Source organism: Chelonoidis abingdonii, chromosome 1, assembly GCF_003597395.2.
Source record: "Chelonoidis abingdonii isolate Lonesome George chromosome 1, CheloAbing_2.0, whole genome shotgun sequence".
NCBI lineage: Eukaryota > Metazoa > Chordata > Testudines > Testudinidae > Chelonoidis > Chelonoidis abingdonii.
The window spans coordinates 40597268-40622676 of NC_133769.1; the positions used below are offsets into that span (position 1 = coordinate 40597268).

Below are 25409 nucleotides of genomic sequence, written 5' to 3' on the forward strand. Positions count from 1 at the left end.
ATCGTCAAAATAATAGAATATGAACTCTTCGAGGCAGGGACTGTGTCTTTGTTGTGTGTGTGTATGGTACCCAGCACACTTTTGGATGGCCAATGAATAAACAGTAATACTGTTATTTATTATCTATATTGTGGTAGTGCTTTGGGACCCCAATTATAAACCAAGAACCGTCCGTGCTAGATACAAAGACAGAATAAAAAGAGTTCCTGAAAATGTAATCTATGTAATCCTTGGCCCATGTGCATGTGCATTGAGTTATCTGAGCTCCTTCTCCCTGTAAACACTTCTAGTCTTGTATGCTCTCCTGATCCTGCCAGGTGCTGAGTGCCTTCTGAATGGTGGTCACTCCACTCAACTCGTGCTTAAAATCAAATGTGAGTTGAGGGAGGGTGGATGCTTCTCAAGAGGTCTCAGCATCTTGCAGGATCAGAATCTACATTTATTAATTGCTTAGTTAGCAAGATGATGGCTAGGGTAAGATCATAGCTGCTGTATACAAACATTTAAAAACATCAGATCTTACAAATACAAGTAAGTTATGGTTTCAGTCTCTTGAGAATATTAGCCTTCATATTCTGGGGGAGAGGAGGAAAAGAAGGTAAATAATCTTTATATCTGGCAACCAACTTTGTGCCACTCTGTGCTGTGAACCTGTCATACCTCATCTACCTCAGCAGGGTCAGGCTCAATCAGTACTTAGATGGTAGGCCTTTAGACCCTTCAATACCAGGGCTGCCCAGAGGATTCAGGGGGCCTGGGGTCTTCAGCGGCAGGGGGTCCTTCTGCTCCGGGACCTGCTGCCGAATTGCCACCAAAGACCCGGAGTGGAAGAAGCTCCGGGGTCCCAGGCCCTGCGAGAGTTTTCCGGGGCCCCCAGAGCAAGTGAAGGACCCCACTCCAGGGGCCCCAAAAAACCCTCGTGGGGGCCCCTGCGGGGCCTGGGGTAAATTGCCCCACTTGCGCCTCCCCTTCCGGGCAGCCCTGCTCGATATTGTTGGAAGAAGAGGTTGTATGGATACCCCTCCAAACCAGTACTAAAACAATGCACCCAATATGGTTTAGGAAACCCTGTGTTGCTGGAAGTATCATCTAATAGCTGAAATTTAAAACCAAGATGTCAGTCTCCTGGACACTAATGATCACATTATTAAGGCAGTGGTCAGAGACCTTCCATTGTTCAGGCAACAAGACCAATTATCCTGATCTGACCACGATGACTTATAGACTCCAATGAATTTCAAAGTCTGCTAAAAGATCCAACCCACAGAATGAGGAGTCAAGGACCTGATGAATCATTACCATTCTATATTGGCTGCAGCCATTAATACACTACCTCCCAAACAGTCCCTGTCTCCCCATCAACACACAGTTCTCCTTGGTTTTCTGACATCCTGTGCTGGATGAAGACAAGAGTGGAAAACTGAGTGCCAGTGGAAGAAAACAAAGGCTGATTCAGACAGGCCAACACATAATTAATTCCTCAAAGCCTATGCTGAGCCATATTACAGACCAAGAGAACCTTCCTATCAGCCTCCACTGAGGCTACCAAATCCCACCCCAAAGAGCTATCCAGAGTGATAAACTGCCACATCAATCCTGAATGCCTGCAACCTTTATCAGAGCCAAGCACCAAGCACTCTAAGAACTATCATCCTACTTCACTGAAAATATCACCCATTCGAGAAGTCTTCTCAAACAGGATGGATTTGCTCTACTTCCACCAACACAGAGCTCACTTGCATTCCCGGCATTCAGGACATTCACTCAGCAGGAAGTTCTGGACACCCTAAAGAAGTCTTGACCCAAGACTTGTGAATCTGACCTATGCCCTTCATGACTTGTAAAAGAGAGTCATGAACAACTGGTGCCACTCCAACTGAATGAACCAATGCCTCATTCAGAGAAGGAATCTTTCCTTCCTCCTTCAAACATGGAATAGTCCAACCTACACTGAAGAAACCCACCTCGTATAGTTTAGTCCTAGCCATCATCAATCCTCTCATTCCTGAGCAGTTCATAGAGAAGGTACGAAAAGGCCAGAAATGAACTCATCTAATTGAAGGTAACATTCTAGACCTGGATCAGTCTGGATTCAGGCCAGGACACAGACCTGAACCCACTTTCATAGCACTCATGGATGATCTGTCAATGGATAGAGGACAGACATCTATTCTCAATCTCCTGGGCCTCTGTGCAGCATTCAACACTGCTGACCATGAGATTCCACTATCTTGCCTGAGACAGGTGGCAGGGATCCAGGGTAATATGCTAAAATGGTTTGAGTCCTTCCTGAAAGGATGATTTCAACAAGTAGTGATGGGAAACTGCACTTCCACAACTAGATCCCTGACTTGTGAGGTTCCACAAGGATCAATTCCTTCTCTGATCTTTTTCAAAACCTATATGCAACCACTAGGTGAACTGGTCAGATGACATGAACTCATGTGCCAGCATTATGCAGATGAATCACAGCTCTTCTAATCATTCACCACATCGCTACCACCAGAGTGTGGTTGAGTTTAGCTCAGGCGAACATAATAACTGCCATACTGAGCCAGAGCAAAGTTCCATCTAGCCCAGTATCCTGTCTTCCAACAGCAGCCAATGCTAGGTGCCCCAGAGGGAATGAACAGAACAGGTAATCATCAAGTGATCCATCCCCTGTCACCCATTCCCACCTTCTGGCAAACAGAGGCTAGGGATACCATCCCTGCCCATCCTGGCTAATAGCCATTGATGGACTTATCCTCCATGAATTTATCTAGTGTTTTCTTAACCCTATTATAGTCTTGGCCTCCACAACATCCTCTGGCAAACAGTTCCATAGGTTGACTGCACGTTGTGTGAAGAAATACTTCCTTTTGTTTGTTTTAAACCTGCTGCCTATTAATTTCATTTGGTGACCCCTAGTTCTTGTGTTATGAGAAGGAGTAAATAACACTGCCTTATTTACTTTCTCCGTAACAGTCATGATTTTATATACCTCTATCATATCCCCCCTTAGTTGTCTCTTTTCCAAGATGAAAAGTCCAGTCTTATTAACCTCTCCTCATATGGAAGCTGTTCCATGCCTCTAATCATTTTGTTGCCCTTTTCTGAACCTTTTCCAATTCCAATGTATCTGTTTTGAATGGGGCGACCACATCTGTACACAGTATTCAAGATGTGAGTGTACTATGGATTTATGTAGAGGCAATATGATATATTCTGTCTTTTTATCTATCCCTTTCTTAATGATTCCCAACAGTCTGTTAGCTTTGAAGATCTTACAGCCACAGTGCAGTCCGCATTGGTTGAAGATACACTCCCACAATTGGTCAATTCAGCCTGTAGTCTTGGATTTCTTGCTGACCTAGAGCTCTTAAGTAGCAGTATCCACTAGTAACACTTTCTACCATTTTTCGCTTGGCTAGGAAACACTGTCCCATCCTGGTGGACAAAGACCTGCCTCAGTTATTCAGCCTTCATCATCTCTTGGCTAGATTACAGTAATGCAATATATCTGGACACAAAGCCATCAGTATTTAGGAAACATCAACTAGTACAGAATGCCACAGCATTTCTCCTCAGCAACACAGGCTACGGGGAACATATCAAACCTGTCCCCCACTCCCTATACTGGCTTCCCATAGAATAATGAATCAGGTTCAAGGTCCTGGACCTTATTCCATGCCCAGGATATCTAAAAGACCATTTAACATTTCAGGACGAACACTGCGGTCCAAAACTACGCTCCTCTGGAACAATGGAATTCTCAGCCGTAAAACTTGTCTGTGTGGGAGATAGAACTTTCCCTGGGGACTGTCTAAGAATGTGGTATGAACTCCCCCAGGCACTAAGATTTATCAAACTGTTCCACTTTCTGCTCTAAATCAAAGGCACAGTTCATTGACCTTGCCTTCTCTAATATCAACACATAACAGGCATATTTATTTTTTTTAAAAAGGACACACACTATCAAAACAAGGCACTCTGCTGTGCATACTTTTCCCTCTGGGAGTGGATGAGAGAATAAATATCACATGACAGATGTATAATCATATAGTTTACTGGAAGGCACTCAGATACTATGGTATAAATGCCACATAAAAACCTGAACAGAATAATCCCATTGCACTTTTAGTAAAAATAGGCATGTTCAAACCCTACTGTCCTGGCCAGAGTGCACCTCAGATAATTCCATGTTGCCTACATAGTTCTCTCTGTAGTTTCCAATGTAAACAGTGTCCTGTCCTTCCATCCTGAACTGTTGTGTAGTACGGCTGTGCACTGCTAAGCCACACACTATGGTAGGCCTTCCATGTGCTAAATTTAGTAACTCCATTAAAAACAGTACACACTGATTTACACCAGCTGATGATCTGACTCTATATATTTGTATAATGCTTTGAGTTCCTTTGATGAATAGAGCTAAAGATCAGAGGGGTATCCACAAAAACAACGAGGAGTCTGGTGGCAGCTTAAATCCTGGCATATATATACTGGCACATGAAGAGGTGGGAGTTACCTTACAAGTGGAGAACCAGTGTTGACAAGGTCAATTCAATGAAGGTGGATGTGGTCCACTCCCAATAATTGATGAGGAGGTGTCAATACCAAGAGAGGGGAAACTGCTTTTGTAGTGAGCCAGCCACTCATCTCAGGGATTGGCATTCTCACAGCAGGATTATCTGGCTATTTGGACCCTCTCCTCAGAACCTACACTACCAGCACTCCTAGCTATCTTCGAGACACCACTGACTTCCTGAGGAAACTACAATGCATTCGTGATCTTCCTGAAAACATGATCCTGGCTGCCATGGATGTAGATGCTCTTTACACCAATATTCCACACAAGGATGGACTACAAGCTGTCAGGAACAGCATTTCTGATGAGGCCATGGCACACCCAGTGGCTGAGGTTTGTGACTTTGTCCTCATCCACAACCATTTCAGATTTGGAGACAACTTATATCTCCAAGTCAGCAGCACTGCTATGTGTACGTGCATGACCCTCAGTATGCCAACATTTCCATGGCTGACTTAGAACAACGCTTCCTCAGCTCTCGTCCCCTACCACTCCTCCTCTGCTTACTCTACATTGATGACATCTTCATCATATAGACCCATGTGAAGGAGGATTTTACAGCCTAGCCCTAAGGTACAACCGCATTTGCTCCAATCCCCCAGACAGAGACAAACACCTGCAAGATCTTTATCATGCATTCTTAAAACTATAAGACCTACCTGGCGAAGTGAGGAAACAGATTGACAGAGTGAGACAGTTACCCAGAAGTCACCTACTACAGGACAGGCCCAACAAGGAAAATAACAGAACACCACGGGGCATCACATACAGACCCCAGCTAAAACCCCTCCAGCACATCAACAATCTACAACCTATCCTGGAAAAGGATCCCTCACTCTCACAGACCTTGGGCAACCTGAAGCAAATACTCACCAGCAACTACACACCACACCACAGAAACACTAACCCAGGAACCAATCCCTGTAACAAACCCCGTTGCCTACTCTGTCCCTGTATCTACTCTAGCGACACCATCATAGGACCCAACCACATCAGCCACACCATCAAGGGCTCATTCACTTGCACATCTACCAATGTAATATATGCCATCATGGGCCAGCAATGCCCCTCTGCCATGTACATTGGCCAAACTGGACAGTCTCTACATAAAAGAATAAATGGACACAAATCAGACATCAGGAATGGTAACATACAAAAGTCAGTAGGAGAACACTTCAATCTCCCTGGACATTCAATAACAGATTTAAAAGTAGTCATCCTTCAACAAAAAAACTTCAAAAACAGACTTCAAAGAGAAACTGCAGAGCTACAATTCATTTGCAAACTTAATATTATTAATTTGGGCTTGAATGGGGACTGGGAGTGGCTGGGTCACTACAAAAGCAATTTTCCCTCTCTTGATATTGACACCTCCTCATCAATTACTGGGAGTGGACCACATCCACCCTCACTGAACTGGCCTTTTATCACCGGTTCTCCACTTCTAAGGTAACTCCCTCCTCTTCATGTGCCAGTACATCAACGCCTGTACCTGTAATTTTCACTCCATGCATCTGAAGAAGTGGGTTTTTACCCATGAAAGCTTATGCCCAAATAAATCTGTTAGTCTTTAAAGTCCCACTGGACTCCTCATTGTTTTTGTGGATACAGACTAACACGGCTACCCCTCTGATACTTGACAACATGTTGGGGGTTGGACTGGATGACCTCCTGAGGTCTCTTCCAACCTTAATCTTCTATAATTATAGTATTTCTTATTGGAATTAAGGATCTATTTCTAATCTGAATTTACATTTAGGGCCAAAATGTGACACATGTACATACAATGAAGAATATCTTATACCCCTTACAATGGGGCTATTTGTGGGGTAAAGTACTACTCATTATGAGTAAGGGAATTATAACCTAACCCTTAATCAGGACTTTAATTCAAAACAGTTAATTGGAGTTGTGAAATCTTACTGAATAAGACAGTAGTACTGTTCAATTAAGTCTTTCCATTCCTCCTCACTAAGAACTTCAGAAGCATCCACTGCTGTGTCAATGTCCTCGTGTTCCATCTGCCCAAGGTAGGTTTCGCAAACCTGGCAAGCCATGTCTATTAGTTTTCCAGGAAGTTGCTTGATTTCCTTTTCATCAGAATCTACAGGATCTAAAAAAAGCAGATGATTTAGGACATGTCAGTGAGGTAAGTACATTTCTGGAACATACGTACAATTAGAGAAGCAAGTCTTCCCCACATATGGGGAATTGCTCGCATTTGATGGCTTTCTTCTGGTTGCAACAGATTTCTTTTTTCAGTTTGAGAGTTTTTATTGTTTTGTACAACAGAAAGAAAATGAGGAAGGAAAAATGAATACATTACGAAGGTGTTTGCAATGACTCCCTAGCTGAAGTTACATTGAGACTGCCACTTAAAGCAGGACTAAAAGCCCTGTGTGAGGGTGACAGGACCCCTGCCAAGAAAAGACAGTGGTGCACTAGTCTAGTCTATCATGATTACTCCCGAGGGCATTCTCCATCAAAAAATAAAAAATTCTGTGGACAATATTTTAAAATTTTGCAAAATATTGCAAGTTTTATTTGTCAATAAATAAATGCAGAGGCTCTAGCATCACAGTGGGGAGCACAGGCCACTGGCTGCATTAATGTAGGAGATCACCTTGCAGACTCCCCATCCCCTATCCAGGACTCAGTGGTTAGGATGCAGCTGACCCTGACACACCACAAGGCCTGAGCCTGCCCCAGAAACACCCAGGGCCCTGCCCCTCTGTGCGAGGCACACCAGGTGTGGGGGAGGCACACTCAACTAGGCAGGATTGAGGTGTGGAGGGGCTTAGTATGGAGGGGATTCAGGTGTGGGATGAGAGGACTCTGTGTGGGACAATCTGGGTGCGAGCAGCTTGGTGGAACGTCTACATGTCGGGGGATATGGATGCACAGAGGCTCCTTGGGGGGGTTCCAGGTGCAAAGGCAATGGGATTCTGCAGGGGCTGCTAGGTGAAAATGGTTGGGGCTCAGTGGAGGGGGTCTGGGTGCTGGGGGAGTGGGGCTTGCTGGGGTGGGAGTCTGGGGTCAGCTAACTGGAGGTCAGTGGTGTGGGGGTCTGTATGTGTTGCCTCGGGGGGGAAAGGGAGTGGGGCTCGTCAGGGTGGGGGTTTGAGTGCAGGGAACTCAGTGTGGGGGTGGTCTGGGTGCAGGGTCGGGGGTCTGGAGGCAGGTGGCTCCAGATGTAGGGGTTGAGGTTCAATGGGGTGGGGTTGGTATGGAGGGCTAGGGGGTTCTGGATGTATGAGGTCAAGCTTGGCGGGGGTGTCTGTGTATGGGAGGTCCGGATGCATGGGGCTGGTTGAATGGGGAAGCAGCTCCCCACACAGTGACCCCTGTCCTCACAGCTGAGGAGCAATGGCAGCAGGAAGCAGGGGAGGATGCTGAGCTTCCTGCAGCTGGGGGAGGTTTCTGGGGGTGGGTCTGACACAGCCTCAGCCACTCCTTGCAGGGGAAGAGGAAGTCCTGTCCTCTCCTGCCTCCAGCCCAGCCAGGACTGGCAGCTGATCCTGGCTAAGGATAGGAGCCACTGGCTGAGATGTCCCCAGCCCTGAGGTGATTTACTTCTCGGCCGACTGCTCCAGGTGCCTGAAAGGATGTACCAGCAAAGTTAAGGAATGGTGCATGACTTCTCTTGCAGCTTCCCTTTACTTCCCTATCAGAAAGTCATTTTTCTGTGGGGAAGCAAAGAAATCTGTGGGGCCATGAATTCTGCACACACACAGTGGAGCACAATTTCCCCAGGAGTAATCATTCAAGAAAGTCACCCATGAGATAGCACAACCTGATATCACTCTTATAAGCTACATGTGCAAAGGCTGTATCTTATTGCACTGTTTTATTGCTAGCAACTTACAAATGTATCTCTCCCATATGCTACTCCTGATGCCCCCACACTGGCTCAATGACTATTACTGGAGTTTACCAGATGTGAAATTTACTGTGTATTCATATTTTCAACTCCACAGGTGAAAGACACAGCATTTACAGCTGTCAATCCTCTTTTCCATTTCCAGTGTAAGGCAGAAGCCTTGCAATATGAACAGGATGACATGGATGTTTAGTCACATAAGTAGGTCCCAAGCAGTCTGTTTGTGCGTACTTAATGTGTAACAGGGCTGGGACTGTGTCTAGTTTTCTCATATTTTTCTTCTGTCTGTACTTCCTCCTTATACTTTTATTAGATAAACAGCACTTTAGCTTTTCACACCTTTATCTGATTTCCCATAGTTTTTTTTTTAATATGGAGCTATACCTATCTCATAGAATTGGAAGGAATCTTGAAAGGTCATCGAGTCCAGTCCCCTGCCTTCACAGCAGGACCAAGTACCATCCCTGACAGATTTTTGTCCCAGATCCCTAAATGGCCCCCTCAAGGACTGAGCTCACAACCCTGGGTTTAGCAGGCCAATGCTCAAACCACTATATGTATTTTTTGCAGTTTCCTACACTTAGCCTCTGCAGCACTGACCAGCACTAAGGAGCAACCCAGGCCAGTGTCTACCCAGCCATAGCTGAGATGGCATGACTTTTCAGCTCCAGCCCCACCATTGTGGAAATCTTTGTATGGCATTTAATTCCTGGCCTATCCCAAAATGCTCCCAAATGTTTAACTTCCCCCAAAGTGCACAGCCACCTTGCAGCAGGCTCAGCTGCCTTTATGAAAGTTCCATGGGCACACCTAATAACCATGCACATCTGGTTAGATGCACAACTCCACAGTTACATGTCTATTCAACTCTGCAAGCCCAGCCATCACACCTGATCTAACTCACTGAAGTCAATGGCAAAAACCTCCCACTGACATCAGCTGGACCAGGATCGAGCCTCAGACTATCCGCACAAAACCTTAATAACTTTGCTTAATTACAACCTATTTTCAGTGCATAAGCTTTGGAGGAGATTTAGCTATATATAAAACTTGAAGGGGAATTTACAAGCTACTTTTGAGGGACACAAAGAAGCATTAAGCAAAAATAAAATGTTCCTGCACTCTCAAGATGCATAAAGTTTTAATATATGGCTTGATTCCAGTAGAGAACAAGTCCTTTTAAAACTTTCTTTTAACAGATCCTATCCATCACAGATCTACAGGTGTCAGAAATTAATATGGTCTGTCAAATACCATTTGGAATAACTGTTGATAAAAATTGACTTTTTAAATGGCGGCCACTATAGTTATTACAGTAAGAAGCCAATATTTGTCCTCTAAAAATATGCAGATTAATTACAGATGAACAAGATATTCCTTGGCCTTTTTTCTATATTGTAATGTTAACATTGATATTTAAGAAATACCTTTCTTCTGGCCTACATCTTCTTTATTAATTTTTCCTTTAGACTTCTGTGTTTTTTCATCACAGGCGTTAAGACTGATGACCCATTTGAGTATGCTACACGCTGCTGTATTCCTGAAGTCCTCTGAAACACATAACGTACTATTTTAGATTCTGATCCACTAAACAGAATGCCCACAAAGGGATAATCCTGTTAAAGGAATGTGGTTTTCATAAGAACTCTATAAAAAACATTACTAAGCATAAATACAATTTTCCACTCCACACATCAGTCTTTTATAAAAAGTAGAAAACCTAGTACAGTAACTCCTTGCTTAACATTGTAGTTATGTTCCTGAAAAATGGTACTTTAATTCTTATGTGGAAATTGGATTCACTTAACATCGTTTCACTTAATGTAAATGGGGGGGTTAGGTTCCAGGGAAATTAGACGGTGGAAGAGGGTGGGATATTTTCCAGGGAATGCCTTATTGCTAAATGATGAACTAGCACTATGCTGAGCCCTCAAGGGTTAACACATTGTTGTTAATGTAGCCTCACACTCTACAAGGCAGCAAGAATGGAGGGAGGGGAGACAGTATGAGAGAGAGAGAGACAGAGACACACATCTTGTGTGTAACAGAGAGAGAGACATGCATTGCCCTTTTAAGTATGCTGACCCCACTCTAAGTACTCTGTCTTTTTAAGTAGATCAGGAAGTTGAGACAGCAGCTGCTGCCATCAAGCTCCCTCCATCCTGAGGCCTGTTGTGTGTACCGCCTCCCCTCCTCCTGCTCTATGGAGGTGGAGTAAAGGAGCAGAGGACAGGAGCTCGGGCATAGGGGGACACCCTTACATTAGCACCCTTCTTTCCTCCCCACACAGCAAGCAGGAGGCTCCTGGGAGCAGCTCCAAGGCAGAGGGCAGGAGCAGCACACAACAGTGCGGGGAAGGACAGCTGAACTGCCCAGCAATTGATAGTCTGCTGGGTGGCTGCCGCACAAGAAACTTAAGGGAGTGGGGAGCTGAAGGGGGGCTGCCGGCCCACCCTGGTTCCAAGCCCCCATCAGCTAGCTCCAACAGGCTTCTCTTCTGCAAGCAGTGGACAAAGCAGGCGGCTGCCAAACAATGTTATAAGAGAGCATTGCACAACTTTAAATGAGCACGTTCTCTAATTGATTAGCAATGTAACAACTAAACAATGTTAACTGGGATGTCGTTAAGTGAGGAGTTACTGTAATCACTTCAGAAAATCAATCTTTACCAGTTACAAAGTGGTAATCCAGTGTTAAGTCTACTACAGAATGCCAATCTATAAAAAATTAAATAAGGACAACCTGGGGAATTACAGACTAGTCAACTGAACTTCAGTACCTGGAAAGATAATGGAGCAAATAATTAAGCAATCTATTTGCAAACAACTAGAAGATACAGTAAAAAACGTTATCCGGCATGTTGGGGAAATGAGGAGTGCTGGTAAGTCAAAAATTCCGGTTAACTAAGATTTATATTGGAGGGAGGGAGGGAGTTTGGGTGTAGGAGGGGGCTCAGGGCTAGGGTTAGGGCACAGGCTCTGACAGGGCGTTCTGGTGCAGGAGGGGGCGCGGGGCGGGGGCACAGGAGGGGTTTTGGAGTGCTGGATCCGGGCAGCGCTTACTTTGGATGGCTCCCCACAAGTAGCAACGTGTCCCTGCTGCTCCCAAGCAGAGGTGCGGCACCAGACAGCTACATGTGCTGCCTCTGCCCACAGGTGCTGCCCCTGCAGCTCCCATTGGCTGCAGTTCCTGGCCAATGGGAGCTGTGGTGCCAGCGCTCAGGGCGGGGACAGTACATGGAGCTGCCATGGCCGTTCCTCCACCTAGGAGCAGCAGGGACATGTCGCTGTTTCCGGGGAGCCACGCAGAGCCAGGTAGAGAGCGTGCTGGCCCCGCACCAACTAGACTTTTAATGGATATCAGAAATGTCAGTTTCTAGAGCTTTCCAGTTGGTAAAGTGCCGGATAACATAGCTTTTACTGTAATAAGGTGATAAGTAACAGTCAGCAAGGATTTGTCAAGAACAATTCATGTCAAATCAATGTAACGACTTTCTTTGACAGGACAACAAGCCTTTGTGGATAAGGGAAAGTAGTAGATGTGGTAAATCTGGACTTAAGTAAAGTTTTTTATATTGTCTTGCATGACCTTCTCATAAAAAAATGAGGAAAACACAACCTAGATGGAGTTACTATAAGGTGGATGCATAACTGGTTGGAAAACCATTCCCAGAGAGTAGTTATCAGTGGTTCACAGTTAAGCTGAAAGGGCATAACGAGTAGGGTCCTGCAAGGATCAATTCCAGATCCAATTCTGTTCAATATCTTCATCAATGATTTAGATAATGGCATAGAGAGTTCACTTATAAAGTTTGTAGACGATACCAAGCTAGGAGGAGTTGCAAGTGGTTTGGAGGATAGGATTAAAATTCAAAATGATGGTGACAAACTGGAGAAATGGTCTGAAGTAAACAGGATGAAATTCAATAAGGACAAATGTGAAGTACTCCACTTAGGAAGGAACAACCAGTTGCAGACATACAAAATGGGAAATGATGGCCTAGGAAGGAGTACTGCGGAAAAGGATCTGGTGGTCATAGTGGATCACAAGCTAAATATGAGTCAACAGTGTAACAGTGTTGCAAAAAAAAAGCAAAGATCATTCTGGGATGTATTAGCAGAAGTGTTGTAAGCAAAACACGAGAAGTAAGTCTTCTGTTCTACTCCATGCTGATTAGGCCTCAACTGGAGTACTGTGTCCAGTTCTGTGCGCCACATTTCAGAAAAGAAGTGGACAAGTTGGAGGCAGTCCAGAGAAGAGCTGCAAAAATGATTAAAGGTTTAGAAAACATGAACTAGGCGGGAAGATTGAAAAAAAATAGGTTTGTTTAATCTGGAGAAGAGAAGACTGAGAGGAGACATGATAAGAGTTTTCAAGTACATAAAAGATTGTTCTCGTTTACCTCTGCGGATAGGAGAAAATGCAATGGATTTAAATTGCAACAAGGACAGTTTAAGTTGAAGAGTAGGAAAAACTTCCTGTCAGGGTGATTAAGCACTGGAATAAATTGCCCAGGGAGGTTGCGGAATCTCCATCATTGGAATTTTTTAAGAGCAGGTTAAACAAACACTTGTCAGGAATGGTCTAGATAAGACTTAGTCCTGCCATGAGTGCAGGGTACTGGGCTAGATGACCTCTTGAGGTCCCTTCCAATCCTATGATTCTATTATTCCAGCACATTTATCTGTGGCTTTCTGAGATGTGGATGTTGTGAAAGAATATTGATGCTGGTGCGACACTTCACCCCATATTCTTCATAGTGATATTATTATGATATCATTATAGCATAATATGATGTATTTTATGCAAGATATGTCAGGTGAGGTGTAATTGGAAAAGTTATGATTTGCTTAATATGATTATCACATTTATCTTTTTTTGTATCTGAAGTTATAAATACTAACTATGTATCTGTACTTCAGATGTAGTTACACCTGTGTTATGCCCACTAGAAAAGAGATGCTTTCAGTCTAGATAGCTGGTTGGGAAGGGCCTATTCAGGACAATGAGCCATTAGAAAAAACAATAGGCCTTAGGAGAAGCTTAACCTCACCTGGTGAGCCTTCCTGAGAATGCTACAGACAGCCTGTAAGTAACAGCTGCTATGACTCTACAAGGGCATATGACCAGGCCACATGATTCTGGACTCCATCTTGGGATGTCAGTATTTTTCCACAAACAGGTTTGGGAACCAAGTTTTGAAACAAAGGATTCCCGCCATATGCTAAAGCTATATAAGGCAGGGAGTGACACCATCTGTGTTGCTTCACTCCCAACACAAGAAGATTCCTGGAAACACCTGAGGAACAAAGACTGAACTGGGGGAAGTGCTGGACCCAGGCTAAAGGGATTTCTAGCCTGTGTATGAAGACCTGAGAAACCCAAGCTGTAAAGCTAATGCAGCTTGTACCTGAAGAATCTACAAGTCTGCCTGCAGCATCAGTTTGGGTGAAAATCTGCTATTCATTCTGTCTAGTATATCAATCTTAGATTGCCTTTTTTATTTGCTAGATAATCTGCTTTGATCTGTTTGCTATCACTTACAATCACTTAAAATATATCTTTTGTAGTTAATACATTTATTTTATGCTTTAATCTAAACCAGTGAGCTTTGACTGGAGTGGTTGGAGAAAATCTCTGCTTGGTTACCATAAGTGTGCATTGTTCTCTTCATATTGAGGAAGGGGCTGACTGGGATTTAAACCCATACTGGCCAGATCTGACCAAAGCAGAACAGTACTGCTCTGAGGTCCTAGGTTGGGAAGCTGGTAGTTTAAGAGCCTCTGTGTAACTGCAGCTGGGTGTGTCCCTATCTGTGTGAATGCTGGTGAAAATGCAAGCTGGAGGGCTTTGCACTTTGTCACAACAGTACAGTGTGAGACGAAGCTCAGGCTGGTGGGTCAGGAGGCTCAGTGGTACCCCCGATCCAGGTGGCACCCCGGGAGGAACCCATCACAGCTGGATCCACAGTGTGCAATGTGCTATTTAGAAATCCTCATTCTGTCATTTACTGGATTATAAAGTGTCCCCATCACACAGCACTATAGAGTTGAAAGGACAGCAACATGTGACCAGCAAAACATTTCTGGGTCCTACTTAAGAAAAATAGGATGGGTTTTGTCAAGCTGCCAGTCCACAGAAGATTGTCAACACCAGGAATTTGAGGGGGTAGCAGGCCACTTGGTAAGCCCTCAAACAGAGGATCCAGCAGGACAACTGACCAACCCTGATGAAATCCCAGGGAACAACAAAATAGCTGCATTGTCCCAGAATACTCCATGGCGATGAAAGAACCAAGTCGTGGTCCCTTCAAAGAGAAATAATCAGACTGGCTATTCCCCTTAATAAACCTGAAAGTAGTCTACTGCCTGTTTGCCATGTAAAGAGAAGACAGAGTAGAAGATTGTCAGACCTCTTCAACAAAGACAACCTATAATGAGGCAAAGGAAAGCAAGGACCAGTGGTGGGCAGGGGGCTGTGTGCAGGGGCGGCTCTAGACATTTTGCTGCCCCAAGCACGGCGGCAGGCCGTGGGGGGCACTCTGCCAGTCGCCGGTCCCACGGCTCCAATGGACCTCCCACAGGCATGCCTGCGGAGAGTCCGCTGGTCCCGCGGCTTCGGTGGACGTCCCACAGGCATGTCTGCAGAGGGTCTGCTGGTCCAATGGCTCCAGCGAAGCTGCGGGACCAGTGGACCCTCCGCAGGCATGCCGCTGAAGGCTGCCTGCCTGCCACCCACCCAGCGACCGGCAGAGCGCCCCCCCGCAGCATGCTGCCCTAAGCACACACTTGCCATGCTGGGGCCTGGAGCCGCCCCTGGCTGTGTGTGTAGTGAAGAATGTGGTTTGTGTGGGCTGGGCTTGGAAAGTTCAGATAAACTTTCACTAACACCTAGATTTTGTGGATTTTATCTGATCTGAACCAAATCACACATCAAAATCTTATGAAGTTTGTCCATCACAGTATCAACCATCATTCATCATCTGAAATAGCTCATTAAAAGATGGTAGACTGTCATTTTAAAATGCATCTTGAAAGTCTGAAAGTCACTAAAAAGGGTTCTTGATAATTTGTGTTTTTACACATTTCCATATACAAAATATATGCACAAACACATACATTTACTGTTCTTTATATGGTGTATTGTATAATGTCATCTATTTTAGGAGGCCTGGCATTAAAAATTAACAGAGCAGGAAATTTGCCTTTGAAGTAATAAATTCAATGAAATGACCCATTACTCCAAACCGAAATTATTTTCTGTAAAAAGAACAGGTCATATGCACATCCTAACTCAGATTCTTCCATGCACTGTGGCCACTTTATACTTCACCACCAATGCAGGGCCGACTTCAATCCAAAATGTCTGCCCTTAGATCACCGCACTACATAGGAATCCTCTGGTGGTACACAGCTGTGGTTGGGTATGGCCAAAAATTTAATGAACACCAACTGTTTTACCAGTCACTTTGAGCAATTGGTAGCAAATATAATAAAGCAGCCTTCAGGCCAGGCACTTGACTGGCATCACAAAGTGGGGAGCACAAGAACCACTTTTAAACCCTTCCAACTTCTTCCTGCTGCACTGTACATTCCATAGTCATAGTCAAGTATTGAGATCCCTCTTAGATCACTCTGTAATATAATACTACTTTAAATTTACTTTGTAGCATTAAACGAAAATACAATTTTTGTTACATCACTTATTTATGATGCTTGAAATATTTGGCTCTCAAGAGCAGTTTATAACGCCTGCAGGGTGTTTCTGATGCCTTGAAAATTTATAGACACTTTGTTTTCAATTTGTATTGCAGTCATGCAACACAAAATTTTCAGTGGAGTGAAGTAAGAATGATGAACCTTCACAAAACAGTAGATATTGTCCTGTTTTCAAACAAACAGCTCATAAACTTGACCTGTCACTAACCCACACATTTCTAAAAGACTTTAAAAAAAATTCTAGCAGTATTAGATTTAGGCAATAAATTAGTTTGAACTTCATTAACAGAAGCTCAATTTAAAAAGCAACGAAGAAATTATTTCATTAATCCTCTTTTATGCAGCAGGACGGTTTAAAAATTGTTTTCAGGCAGAACTCCTCAGCTATGAAAATTGTGCCTTAGCTGCTAGAATCTGACAGAAGAATGATTAATTGATCTACTTTAGGCTTCTGAAAGATTCAGGAAATAAATTATCTACCTTAGGATAAACATCCTTGCGTTCCTCCTATTATTGAATAATGTGGCTATACTACATTTACACCAGTGTAACTGGGAGCAGAGTAGTTTTAGTTCATGCATATTTTCAAACTAAAGGCTTGTCTACACTGGGCTTTAGTCTGCACTCCAAGGGTGTAAATTCTAGTGCACAGTAGGGTGCTGTACACTAACTCACCTGTGTGGACACTGCTGAAGTGCACTAAAAGATCCCTAGTGCGCATTTAGTGTAGTCCTTTCTCAAACAGTACCACCATTAATATACAGTAAGGAACAAGCCAGCAGGGTCCGCATGGGCAAGTTAGTGCATGTGTCATAGCTTTCCTACTCAGATCTGAACCTTAGAGTTCAGAAAATGAGATGGTAGCATGAAACCTCCAAGCTTAATTACCAGCTTAGATCTGATAGCGCTGCCACCAACCAGGAATTCCAGTGCCTGGCTCACTCTGGTCTCCCCAAAACCTTCGCTGGGGGACCCCAAGACTCAGATGCCCTGAGTCTCACAACAAAGGGAAACAACCCCCTCCCCTTGTCTCCTCGTTACTTCCTCCCTGGATGATACTGCAAGATCACCCTGTTTCAGTTCCTCCCACCAATTCCCTGGTGAGCTGCAGACTCAATCTCCTTGAGCCCCAACTAGAAAAAAAATCCAACAAGTTTTAAAAAGAAAGAAAAAGATATAAAAATGGTCTCTGTATCAAGGTGACAATATACAGGTTTATTGGCTTAAAAGAAAAAAAATGAATAAACAGCCTTATCCAAAAAGAAATACAATTTAAAACATTCCAGCAAACTACACACATGTAAATACAAAAAAAACAATATAAGCCTATTGTCTTTCTACCTTTGTACTTACAACTTGGAAACAGAAGATTAGAAAGCCTGGAGATAGAGTGATCCCCTCAGAGACTAGAGAGCAACAGAGACGAGACAAAGAACACACACCCAAAACTTCCCTCCCTTGAGATTTGAAAAATCTTGTTTCCTGATTGGTCCTCTGGTCAGGTGTTTGGTTCCCTTTGTTAATCCTTTACAGGTAAAAGAAACATTAACCCTTAGCTATCTGTTTATGACAGCATGACACTAGCCCTTAATTTGAAAATATGTATGAACTAAAACTACTCTGCAAAGATGTTTCACTCAGACAAGCTGAGAGGCTCTTTGGGACCTGAGTGAGAGTAATCTGAGGGCAGAATTTGGCTCTGTATGGATACAGTACTGCCAGGTACTGAGTATTCTCGTTCTGATCCAGCAAAACACAAGCACAAGTTTGAACTTGAAACATGTGAGTTGTCCTAGTGACTTCAGCTGAACTCCTGACATGTTTAAAGCAGAGTGTGCTTAAGTGCTTTGCTGGATCCAGGCCACACTGCTTAGAACTTGATCTTGAAAGCAAAGGTATCAGTATAGAGAAATGCCTGAGATTGAACATGGAAGCTACTCAAATGACTTACCTATAAAATCATGTTTCTCATCATCCATGTAAATACCATAGCAGCGGGGGAAAAAGGTATTTGGATTTGCTGGAACATACCATGGCAAATTTCTCAGATTCAAACAAAGTCCAATCTTAAAGAGAGTAAGGAAGAGATCAGATGATGGTTTGGCATTTTCCCTGGTACACTGATAAACAGGACAGATAGCACTGTCTTGACTTCTATTGAAAATTGTGTATTTATTCCTTCTGTTTATAAAGGGATGTAATTCCTTAACAGGTGCCCATCCTGCATTGCAATTAACATTTGCAACCACACATCATTCTTCAACATAACAAATAATAGGTTGCTAACTCCATTTCAGATACATAGCTATCCCCATCATGCCTTCCTGATCCTAACAATAAATACTCTTCTCCCTCCAATGAGCCCCTCCCTGAGGCCCAGCAAACCATTCCTAATCAGGAAAGCACTCAGGTGCTTGTTTAATGTTAAGTAAGCACTTATGTCCCATTGACTTTAATGGTATTTAAGCATCTGCTTAAAATTTAAGCACATACTTAAGTGCTTTCCTTAATGGAGGTGGACTTAAGCATGTTTAAGTATCTTGCTGAACTGGAGCCTAAATGCCTGGAAGGAAAAGCAAGCTTTCCTGCCTGACAGGAAGGTCAACAGATCTGATCTCTGATAGACTAAGGAGGCAAGTTCCAGAGCTGAGGGACCTTTATGGAGGACATCTGCCCCCCCACCTACCCTTATAGAAAAAGGGAGCTCAAGCTCTAGCACCTTTGCTGGTTGTATGTGTAGCAGTATGGCCAAGATCGGCGCTAGGGATTTTAGCGCCCTAGGCGCACAGCAATTTCGCCGCCCCGCACCCTGGTCCCACGGCTCCAGTGAAGCTGCCGCAGTGGTGCCTGCGGGAGGTCCACCGGAGCCGCGGGAGCAGCCAACCGTCCGCAGGCACCACTGCGGCAGCTCCACCGGAGCCGCGGACCAGCGGACCCTCCACAGGCACGACCCCCTCCGGCAAAATGCCACCCACCAATAATCCTGGCGCCCTAGGCGATTGCTTAGGCTGCCTAAATGGAAGCGCTGGCCCTGAGTATGGCACAGGGTGGGAAGCTGTCTCTCAAGTAACCAAGTCCCAAGCCAGTTAGGACTTTAAAAATTATAGTTAATCCCTAGAAGTCTCCCTCTCCCTCTCTATCCTCCTCTTTCTTCCCCTGCTATTGCCACATGAACAGCTCTTTGCTGGGTAGTGCAATTGTCACCCATTCACCTGCAATACTTAGGAGATTGCCCTTTGTCAGGGTGCGACACAGGCAATGGTAAATTTGACCTTGAATTCTGAAACCAATTCTAAATAAAGCCCTTAGACCTTGTTGCATATATTCAGTTCTTTTGTTTTTGTAAGACACACCAAAATTGGTGAGGGAAAAATGGTTACTAACCTTCCATAACTCTTGTTCTTTGAGATGCACTGCTCATGTCCATTCCATGTTAGGTGTGTGTGTGCCACATGCACAGTTGATGGAGATTTTTCCCTCAGTGGTATCCGTTGGGCCTGCTTTAGTGATTTTTGGAATTGTGTATATATGCCCTAGTATACGGGGTGCTGCTGGCCCCGCACCCTCTGAGTTCCTTCTCACTGGTAACTCCAACAGAGGGGTAGGAGGGTGGGTCATGGAATGGACATGAACAACACATCTCAAAGAACAACAGTTACAAAAGGTTAAAAGCTGTTTTTTCTTCTTCAGGTGCTTGCCCATCTCCATTCCATGCTAGGTGACTCACAAGCAGTACCTTCAGAGGTGGGCTCGGAGTTCATGGCCATACTGACTGTAACACTTCTCTTCTGAAACCGGCATCATCTCAAGCCTGTTGATGGTGTAGTGGGATGCAAAGGTATGCACCGACGACCAGGTTGCAGCCCTGCAGATGTCCTGGATCGGTGATGCTGCAAGGAATACTGCTGAGAAGTCTGAGCTCTTGTGGAATGAGTAGTCACAATGGCCGGAGGCAGAACCTTCGCTGCTCGTAGCAAGCTCAGATACAGGCGGTTATCCAAGATAAGATTCTTTGGGATGATATCGGTAATGCTGTCATCCTTTCTGCTACTGATATAAAGAGTTGCATGGACTTGCAGAAGGGCTTAGTTCTCTCAATATAAAAGGTGAGGGCCCGCCTAACATCCAACATATGATGCCAACATTCCTCAGCAGTCTTGTGAGGTTTTGGGAAGAAGATAGATAGAAAAATATCCTAGTTGCTGTGGAATTGCAAACCAGCTTTGGTAGGAAGGCCAGATGGGGGCACAGCTGGACCTTATCCATGAAGAACATCGTATAAAGGATTCTGACATAAGGGCTTTGATCTGAGACACGTTTCTGGCCAAGGTTATCACCACAAGGAAGGTGACCTTCCAAAAGAGAAGCAGTAAAGAACAAGATGCCAACTGCTCAAAGGGCGGCCCTGTGAGCTTTGACGGGACCAAGTTTAAGTCTCGTCGGGGGACTAGTTCACCAACCTGAGGATAGAGTCTTTTGAGAACATAAGAACGGCTATCAGACCGTTTGGGTCAGACCAAAGGTCCATCAAGCCTAGTATCTTGTCCTCTAACAGTGGCCAATGGTAGGTGCCCCAAAGGGAATGAACAGACAGGTAATCATCAAGTGATCCATGCCTTGTCACCCAATCCCAGCTTCTGGCAAACAAATGCTAGGGACATTCATTCTTGCCCATCCTGCCTAATAGCCATTGATGGACCTATCTTCCATTAATCTATCTAGCTCCCTTTTGAACCCCATTATAGTATTGGCCTTCACAACACTCTCTGGTAAGGAGTTCCAGAGGTTGACCATGTGTTGCATGAAAAAATACTTTCTTGTGTTTGTTTTAAACCTGCTACCTATTAATTTCATATGGTGGCCCTTGTTCTCGTATTATGAGAAGGAGTAAAAAACACTTCCTTATTTACTTTCTCTATATCAGTCATGATTTTATAGACCTCTATCATATTCCCCTTTAGTCGCCTCTTTTCCAAGCTGAAAAGTCCCAGTCTTATTAATCTCTCCTCATACAGAAGCCATTCTATATCCCTAATCATTTTTGTTGCCCTTTTCTGAATCTTTTCCAATTCCAATATTTTTTTTTTGAGATGGGGCGACCATATCTGCACGCAGTATTCATGGATTTTTATAGCGGCAATATGATATTTTCTGCCTTATTATCTATCCCTTTCTTGATGAATCCCAATCCTTGAGACCCTTTAGAAACCTGACTGTCATCTAATTGGAGAACATTGATCTGCCCTGTACTGGAGGGTATAAGACTAAGATGAACCTTAATAGATAAGAAAGCCAGAGCCTGATGATTTAGGTGGAGCAGATAGTTCAAGACAGACTGCAGAGAAGATTCAAATGGAGACAGACTCTGTTCAGAGGCCCAACATATGAAATGTTTCCACTCGGCCGGATAGGTTGCCCTGGTGGGAAGCTGTCTACTACCTAGCAAGACCTGTTGAACCTGACCAAGCAGGCTTGCTCTTCAGGATTTAGCTGTACAGCAACCATGCAGTTAGGTGCAGGGAGGTGAGGCTCAGGTGAAACAATTAGCCATGGTCTTGTGAAATCAAGTCTGGGTGGAGTGGGAGCACGAGCGGAGCAAACACTGAGAGGTCCAGAAATATGCCAAACCAATGCTCGCGTGGCCATGCTGGTACTATTAGGAAAACCCTCACCTTGTCCTGTTTGATTTTTAGGAGGACCTTGTAAACCAAGAGAATTGGTGGGAAGACGTACAGTAGGTGGTCTGCTCACAAGAACAGGAAGGCAATAGAGAGCGAGCCCATGCTGTGCCTGCGCAGCAAACAGAACTGATGGTATATCCTGTTCTGTCTGGTGGTGAACAGGTCCCCATGGGGAGATGACACTGACAACTGAGTAAAGAAACCACTTGTGGTGAGAGGAAAAGCATCTGCTGCTGAGGCAATCTGCCAGTGTGTTTCAGGCTCCCAGGAGATGACGCCTCGAGGTGAATGGTGTGTTTCATGCAGAAATTCCACAGCTGGAGGGTTTCCTGGCACAGGGCTGAAGACTGAGCCCCTTCCTGCTTGCTGATGTTAAACAGGGGCAGGCAAACTTTTTGGCCTGAGGGCCGCATTGGGTTTCAGAAATTGTATGGAGGGCCAGTTAGGGGAGGCTGTGACTCCCCAAAGAGGCAGGCATGGCCCGGCCCCTGCCCCCTATCCGACCCCACCTACTTCTCGCCCTGACGGCCCCCTAGCACTCCTGCCCCATCCAACCCCCCCTGTTCCCTGACTGCCCTGACCCTCTGCCCCTAACTTCCCCCCACCCTTAACTGCCCCCCACTGACCCATCCAACACCCCCTCTCCTTCCTGACTGCCACCCCGGGACCCTGCCCCATCCAATCACCCCTTCTCCCTGTCCCCTGACTGCTCCTGGACCCCTCACCCCTGACAACCCCCAGCTGCCCCATCCAACTCCTCCTCTCATTCCTGACTGCCCCCCCAGGACCCCTTCCCCATCCACTCCCCCTGCTTCCTGACCACCCCAGGAACCCCCACCCCTGACTGCCTCCCATTGCCCCATCCAACCCCTCCTCTCCTTCCTGACTGTACTCTCCCCGGGATCTCTGCCCCATCCAACCACCCCTTCTCCCTGACCGCCCCCAGAACCCCTGCCCCCATTCAACCTCCCTGTTCCCTGCCCCCTGCCTACCTCGACCTCTATCCACACCCCCAACCCGACCACTCCCCAAACTCCCCTGCCCTCTATCAACCCCCCTTCCCTGCCCCCTTACCACGCTGCCTGGAGCACCGGTGGCTCGTGGCACAGCTGCATCATGACAGGCAGCCATGCTGCCCGGCGGGAGCCAGCCACGCACCGCACACCAGGTCAGGCCAGGATCTGCAGCTGCGCTGCCCCAGGAGCTTGCCACCCTGCTGCCCAGAGCATTGCACCAATGGTGCAGTAAGCTGAAGCTGCAGAGGAGGGGGAACAGCAGGAGAGGGGCTGGCAGCTAGCCTCCTGGGCCAGGAGCTGGGGAGAATTGTCCCACGGGCCGTAGTTTGCTCACCTCTGATGTAAAACATTGATGCAGTGTTTTCCATCAGGACCTGCACCACTTTGCTTAAAATCTGGGGAAGGAACACCTGGCAAGCCAAGCAGACTGCCCTGAGTTCCCTGACATTTATATGCAGGGAGAGTTCTTCCTGAGACCAGAGGTCCTGGGTCCTGAGATTGCTGTGGTGGGCTCCCCACCCCAATTCTGAGACTAGGGTTATCAATGGCTGAGGGTCAGCAAAGGGTATTCCTTCAATTATGGATCCTGGGTCTCTCCACCAGGTCAGCAAAGTGAGGACCAGAGGCAGAATCGTGAGAATTGAGTCCAGGTGGTGTCTGCTCAGGAAGTAAACTGACGCCAGCCCCATCTAGAGGGGTTTGAGGCATAGCCTTATGTACTGCACCACGTAGGTACCTGCCGCCATGTGTCACAATAGTTTGAGGCAGATCCAAACAGTCATTATTGGTGGATCGTGACCTTCAAAATCAGGTCCGACATAGCTTGGAATCGGGCTTTTGGCAGGGAGGCTTTGGCCTGGGTCAATCAAGCACTGCCCTGATAAATTCTATTCCCTGAACCACAACAAGGGTTGACTTCTGCTTGTTTATCAACAGAGCCAGCACCCAGAAGGTGGCCCAGACTGTACTGATGCTATGCTGCACCTAAGCCTGCAACTGACCTTTGATCAGCCAGTCATCGAGTTATGGGTAGACTTGTATGCTTTGATGCCTGAGGAAGGCTGCTACCACCACCATGCACTTCGTTAAGACCTGTGAGGCTGCCAACAGGATGCAGGGAAGAGCGGTGAATTGGTAGTAGACCCACTATAAATCTGAGAAATCTTCTGTTCCCATGGAAGACAGAGATGTGGAAATAAGCATTCTTTACATCGAGGGCGGCATACCAGTCTCCTGGATCCCGGGAGGGAATGATGGAGGCCAGGGAGGGCAGATGGAACCTCAGTTTCTTGAGATATTTGATGAGATGATACAGGTCCAGGATGGGCCGTAGACTGCTCTTGGCCTTCAGGATTAAGAAATATTGTGAGTAAAACCTCTTCCCTCTCACGTCTCGAGGAACTTCCTCTATGGCCCCACATGTAGGAGGGCTTGCATCTCCTGGACAAGAAGCTGCTTGTGAGAAGGGTCCCTGAAGAGAGATGAGGGTGGAGGGTTGGAGGAAGGGGTGGATGAAAATTGGAGAGTGTAATCAATTATTACTGTACTCAGTTGGTCTGATGTTATATATAACCATCCTGGGCAGAAGGGCAACAGATGGTCCAAAAACAAAGGGAGGATGGATCTGGTATCGAGACTGGTATATCGCCCTTAGACATACCTTCAAAAGCCTGCCTGGCTGTTTCAAGATATCTATGAGAGCCCAACTGGGAGGCTGAGGTAGGAGGGAAGGGTTGGCATTGCTTAAAACCCTTCTCTTTTCTTTTATAGGGCTCCTGAATGGAAGGTTCCACAAACCTGGCGGGGGGTTGCTGAGGCCTAAAGTACTTCCTGGAAGCTGGAACTGTGTAAAGGCCCAAGGAGCAAAGAGTGGCCCTTGAGTTCTTGAAGCTTCGAGTCCATCTGTTCCAAGAACAGGAAGGTGCCCAGAAAGGCAGGGGGTCCTGGATGGACTGCTGAATTTCATGATGGAAGCCAGAGGAATGGAGCCACGAACAGCACCTCATGGTGACTGCTGATGCCATAGTCCTGGCTGCTGAGTCGGCTGCATCCAGAGCTGTCTGGAGGGAGGTCCTGCCCATAGTCTTGCCCTTCTCTAAGATGGCCATGAACTCCTGCCTTGACTATTGCGGTAGGGAATTCTTAAATTTGGTCAGTGAGTTCCATAGATTAAAATGATACCTCCCCAGCAGGACCTGCTAGTTGGAGATACGTAACTAGAGACTGCCCATCGAATAAACCTTACGTCTAAACAAGTCCTGTCTCTTGGCCTCTTTATTTCGGGGGGAAGCACTGAACTGTCCATCTCTGTCCCGCACATTCGCCACTAACACTACCAGAGACCCCACAATAGGGGTGCGAATAAAAGTACTCAAGCCCACTGGCTGGAACATAGTATTTCTTCTCTGCTCTTTTTGATGTGCGGGGACAGAGAAGAAGGAGTCTGCTACAGTGTCCTGACAAGACCCATCACCACTTTGTTAACAGGCAAGGCCACTCTGAAAGGAAGAGCTGCAGCCAGGATGTTGATTAGGCTGTGTGCTGACT

The 25409-nt window shown here is 45.6% G+C and overlaps 1 protein-coding gene across 6 annotated transcripts in view; it reads right to left on the reverse strand.

Moving 5' to 3' along the window:
• The window catches only part of TTLL8 (tubulin tyrosine ligase like 8), a 60930-nt gene that overhangs the window by 14304 nt on the left and 21217 nt on the right, over nucleotides 1-25409 (reverse strand). For 4 of the 6 annotated variants that reach the window (XM_032769390.2, XM_032769392.2, XM_032769387.2 and 1 more), the window contains 3 exons: nucleotides 18117-18231; nucleotides 9875-9997; nucleotides 6491-6680 (listed from right to left, as the gene is read on the reverse strand). In XM_032769390.2, the coding sequence (XP_032625281.1) occupies nucleotides 6491-6680; nucleotides 9875-9997; nucleotides 18117-18231 (428 nt within the window). The remainder of the gene's footprint in view (nucleotides 1-6490; nucleotides 6681-9874; nucleotides 9998-18116; nucleotides 18232-25409) is intronic. The other 2 variants (XM_032769393.2, XM_032769391.2) reach the window with 2 other exon arrangements.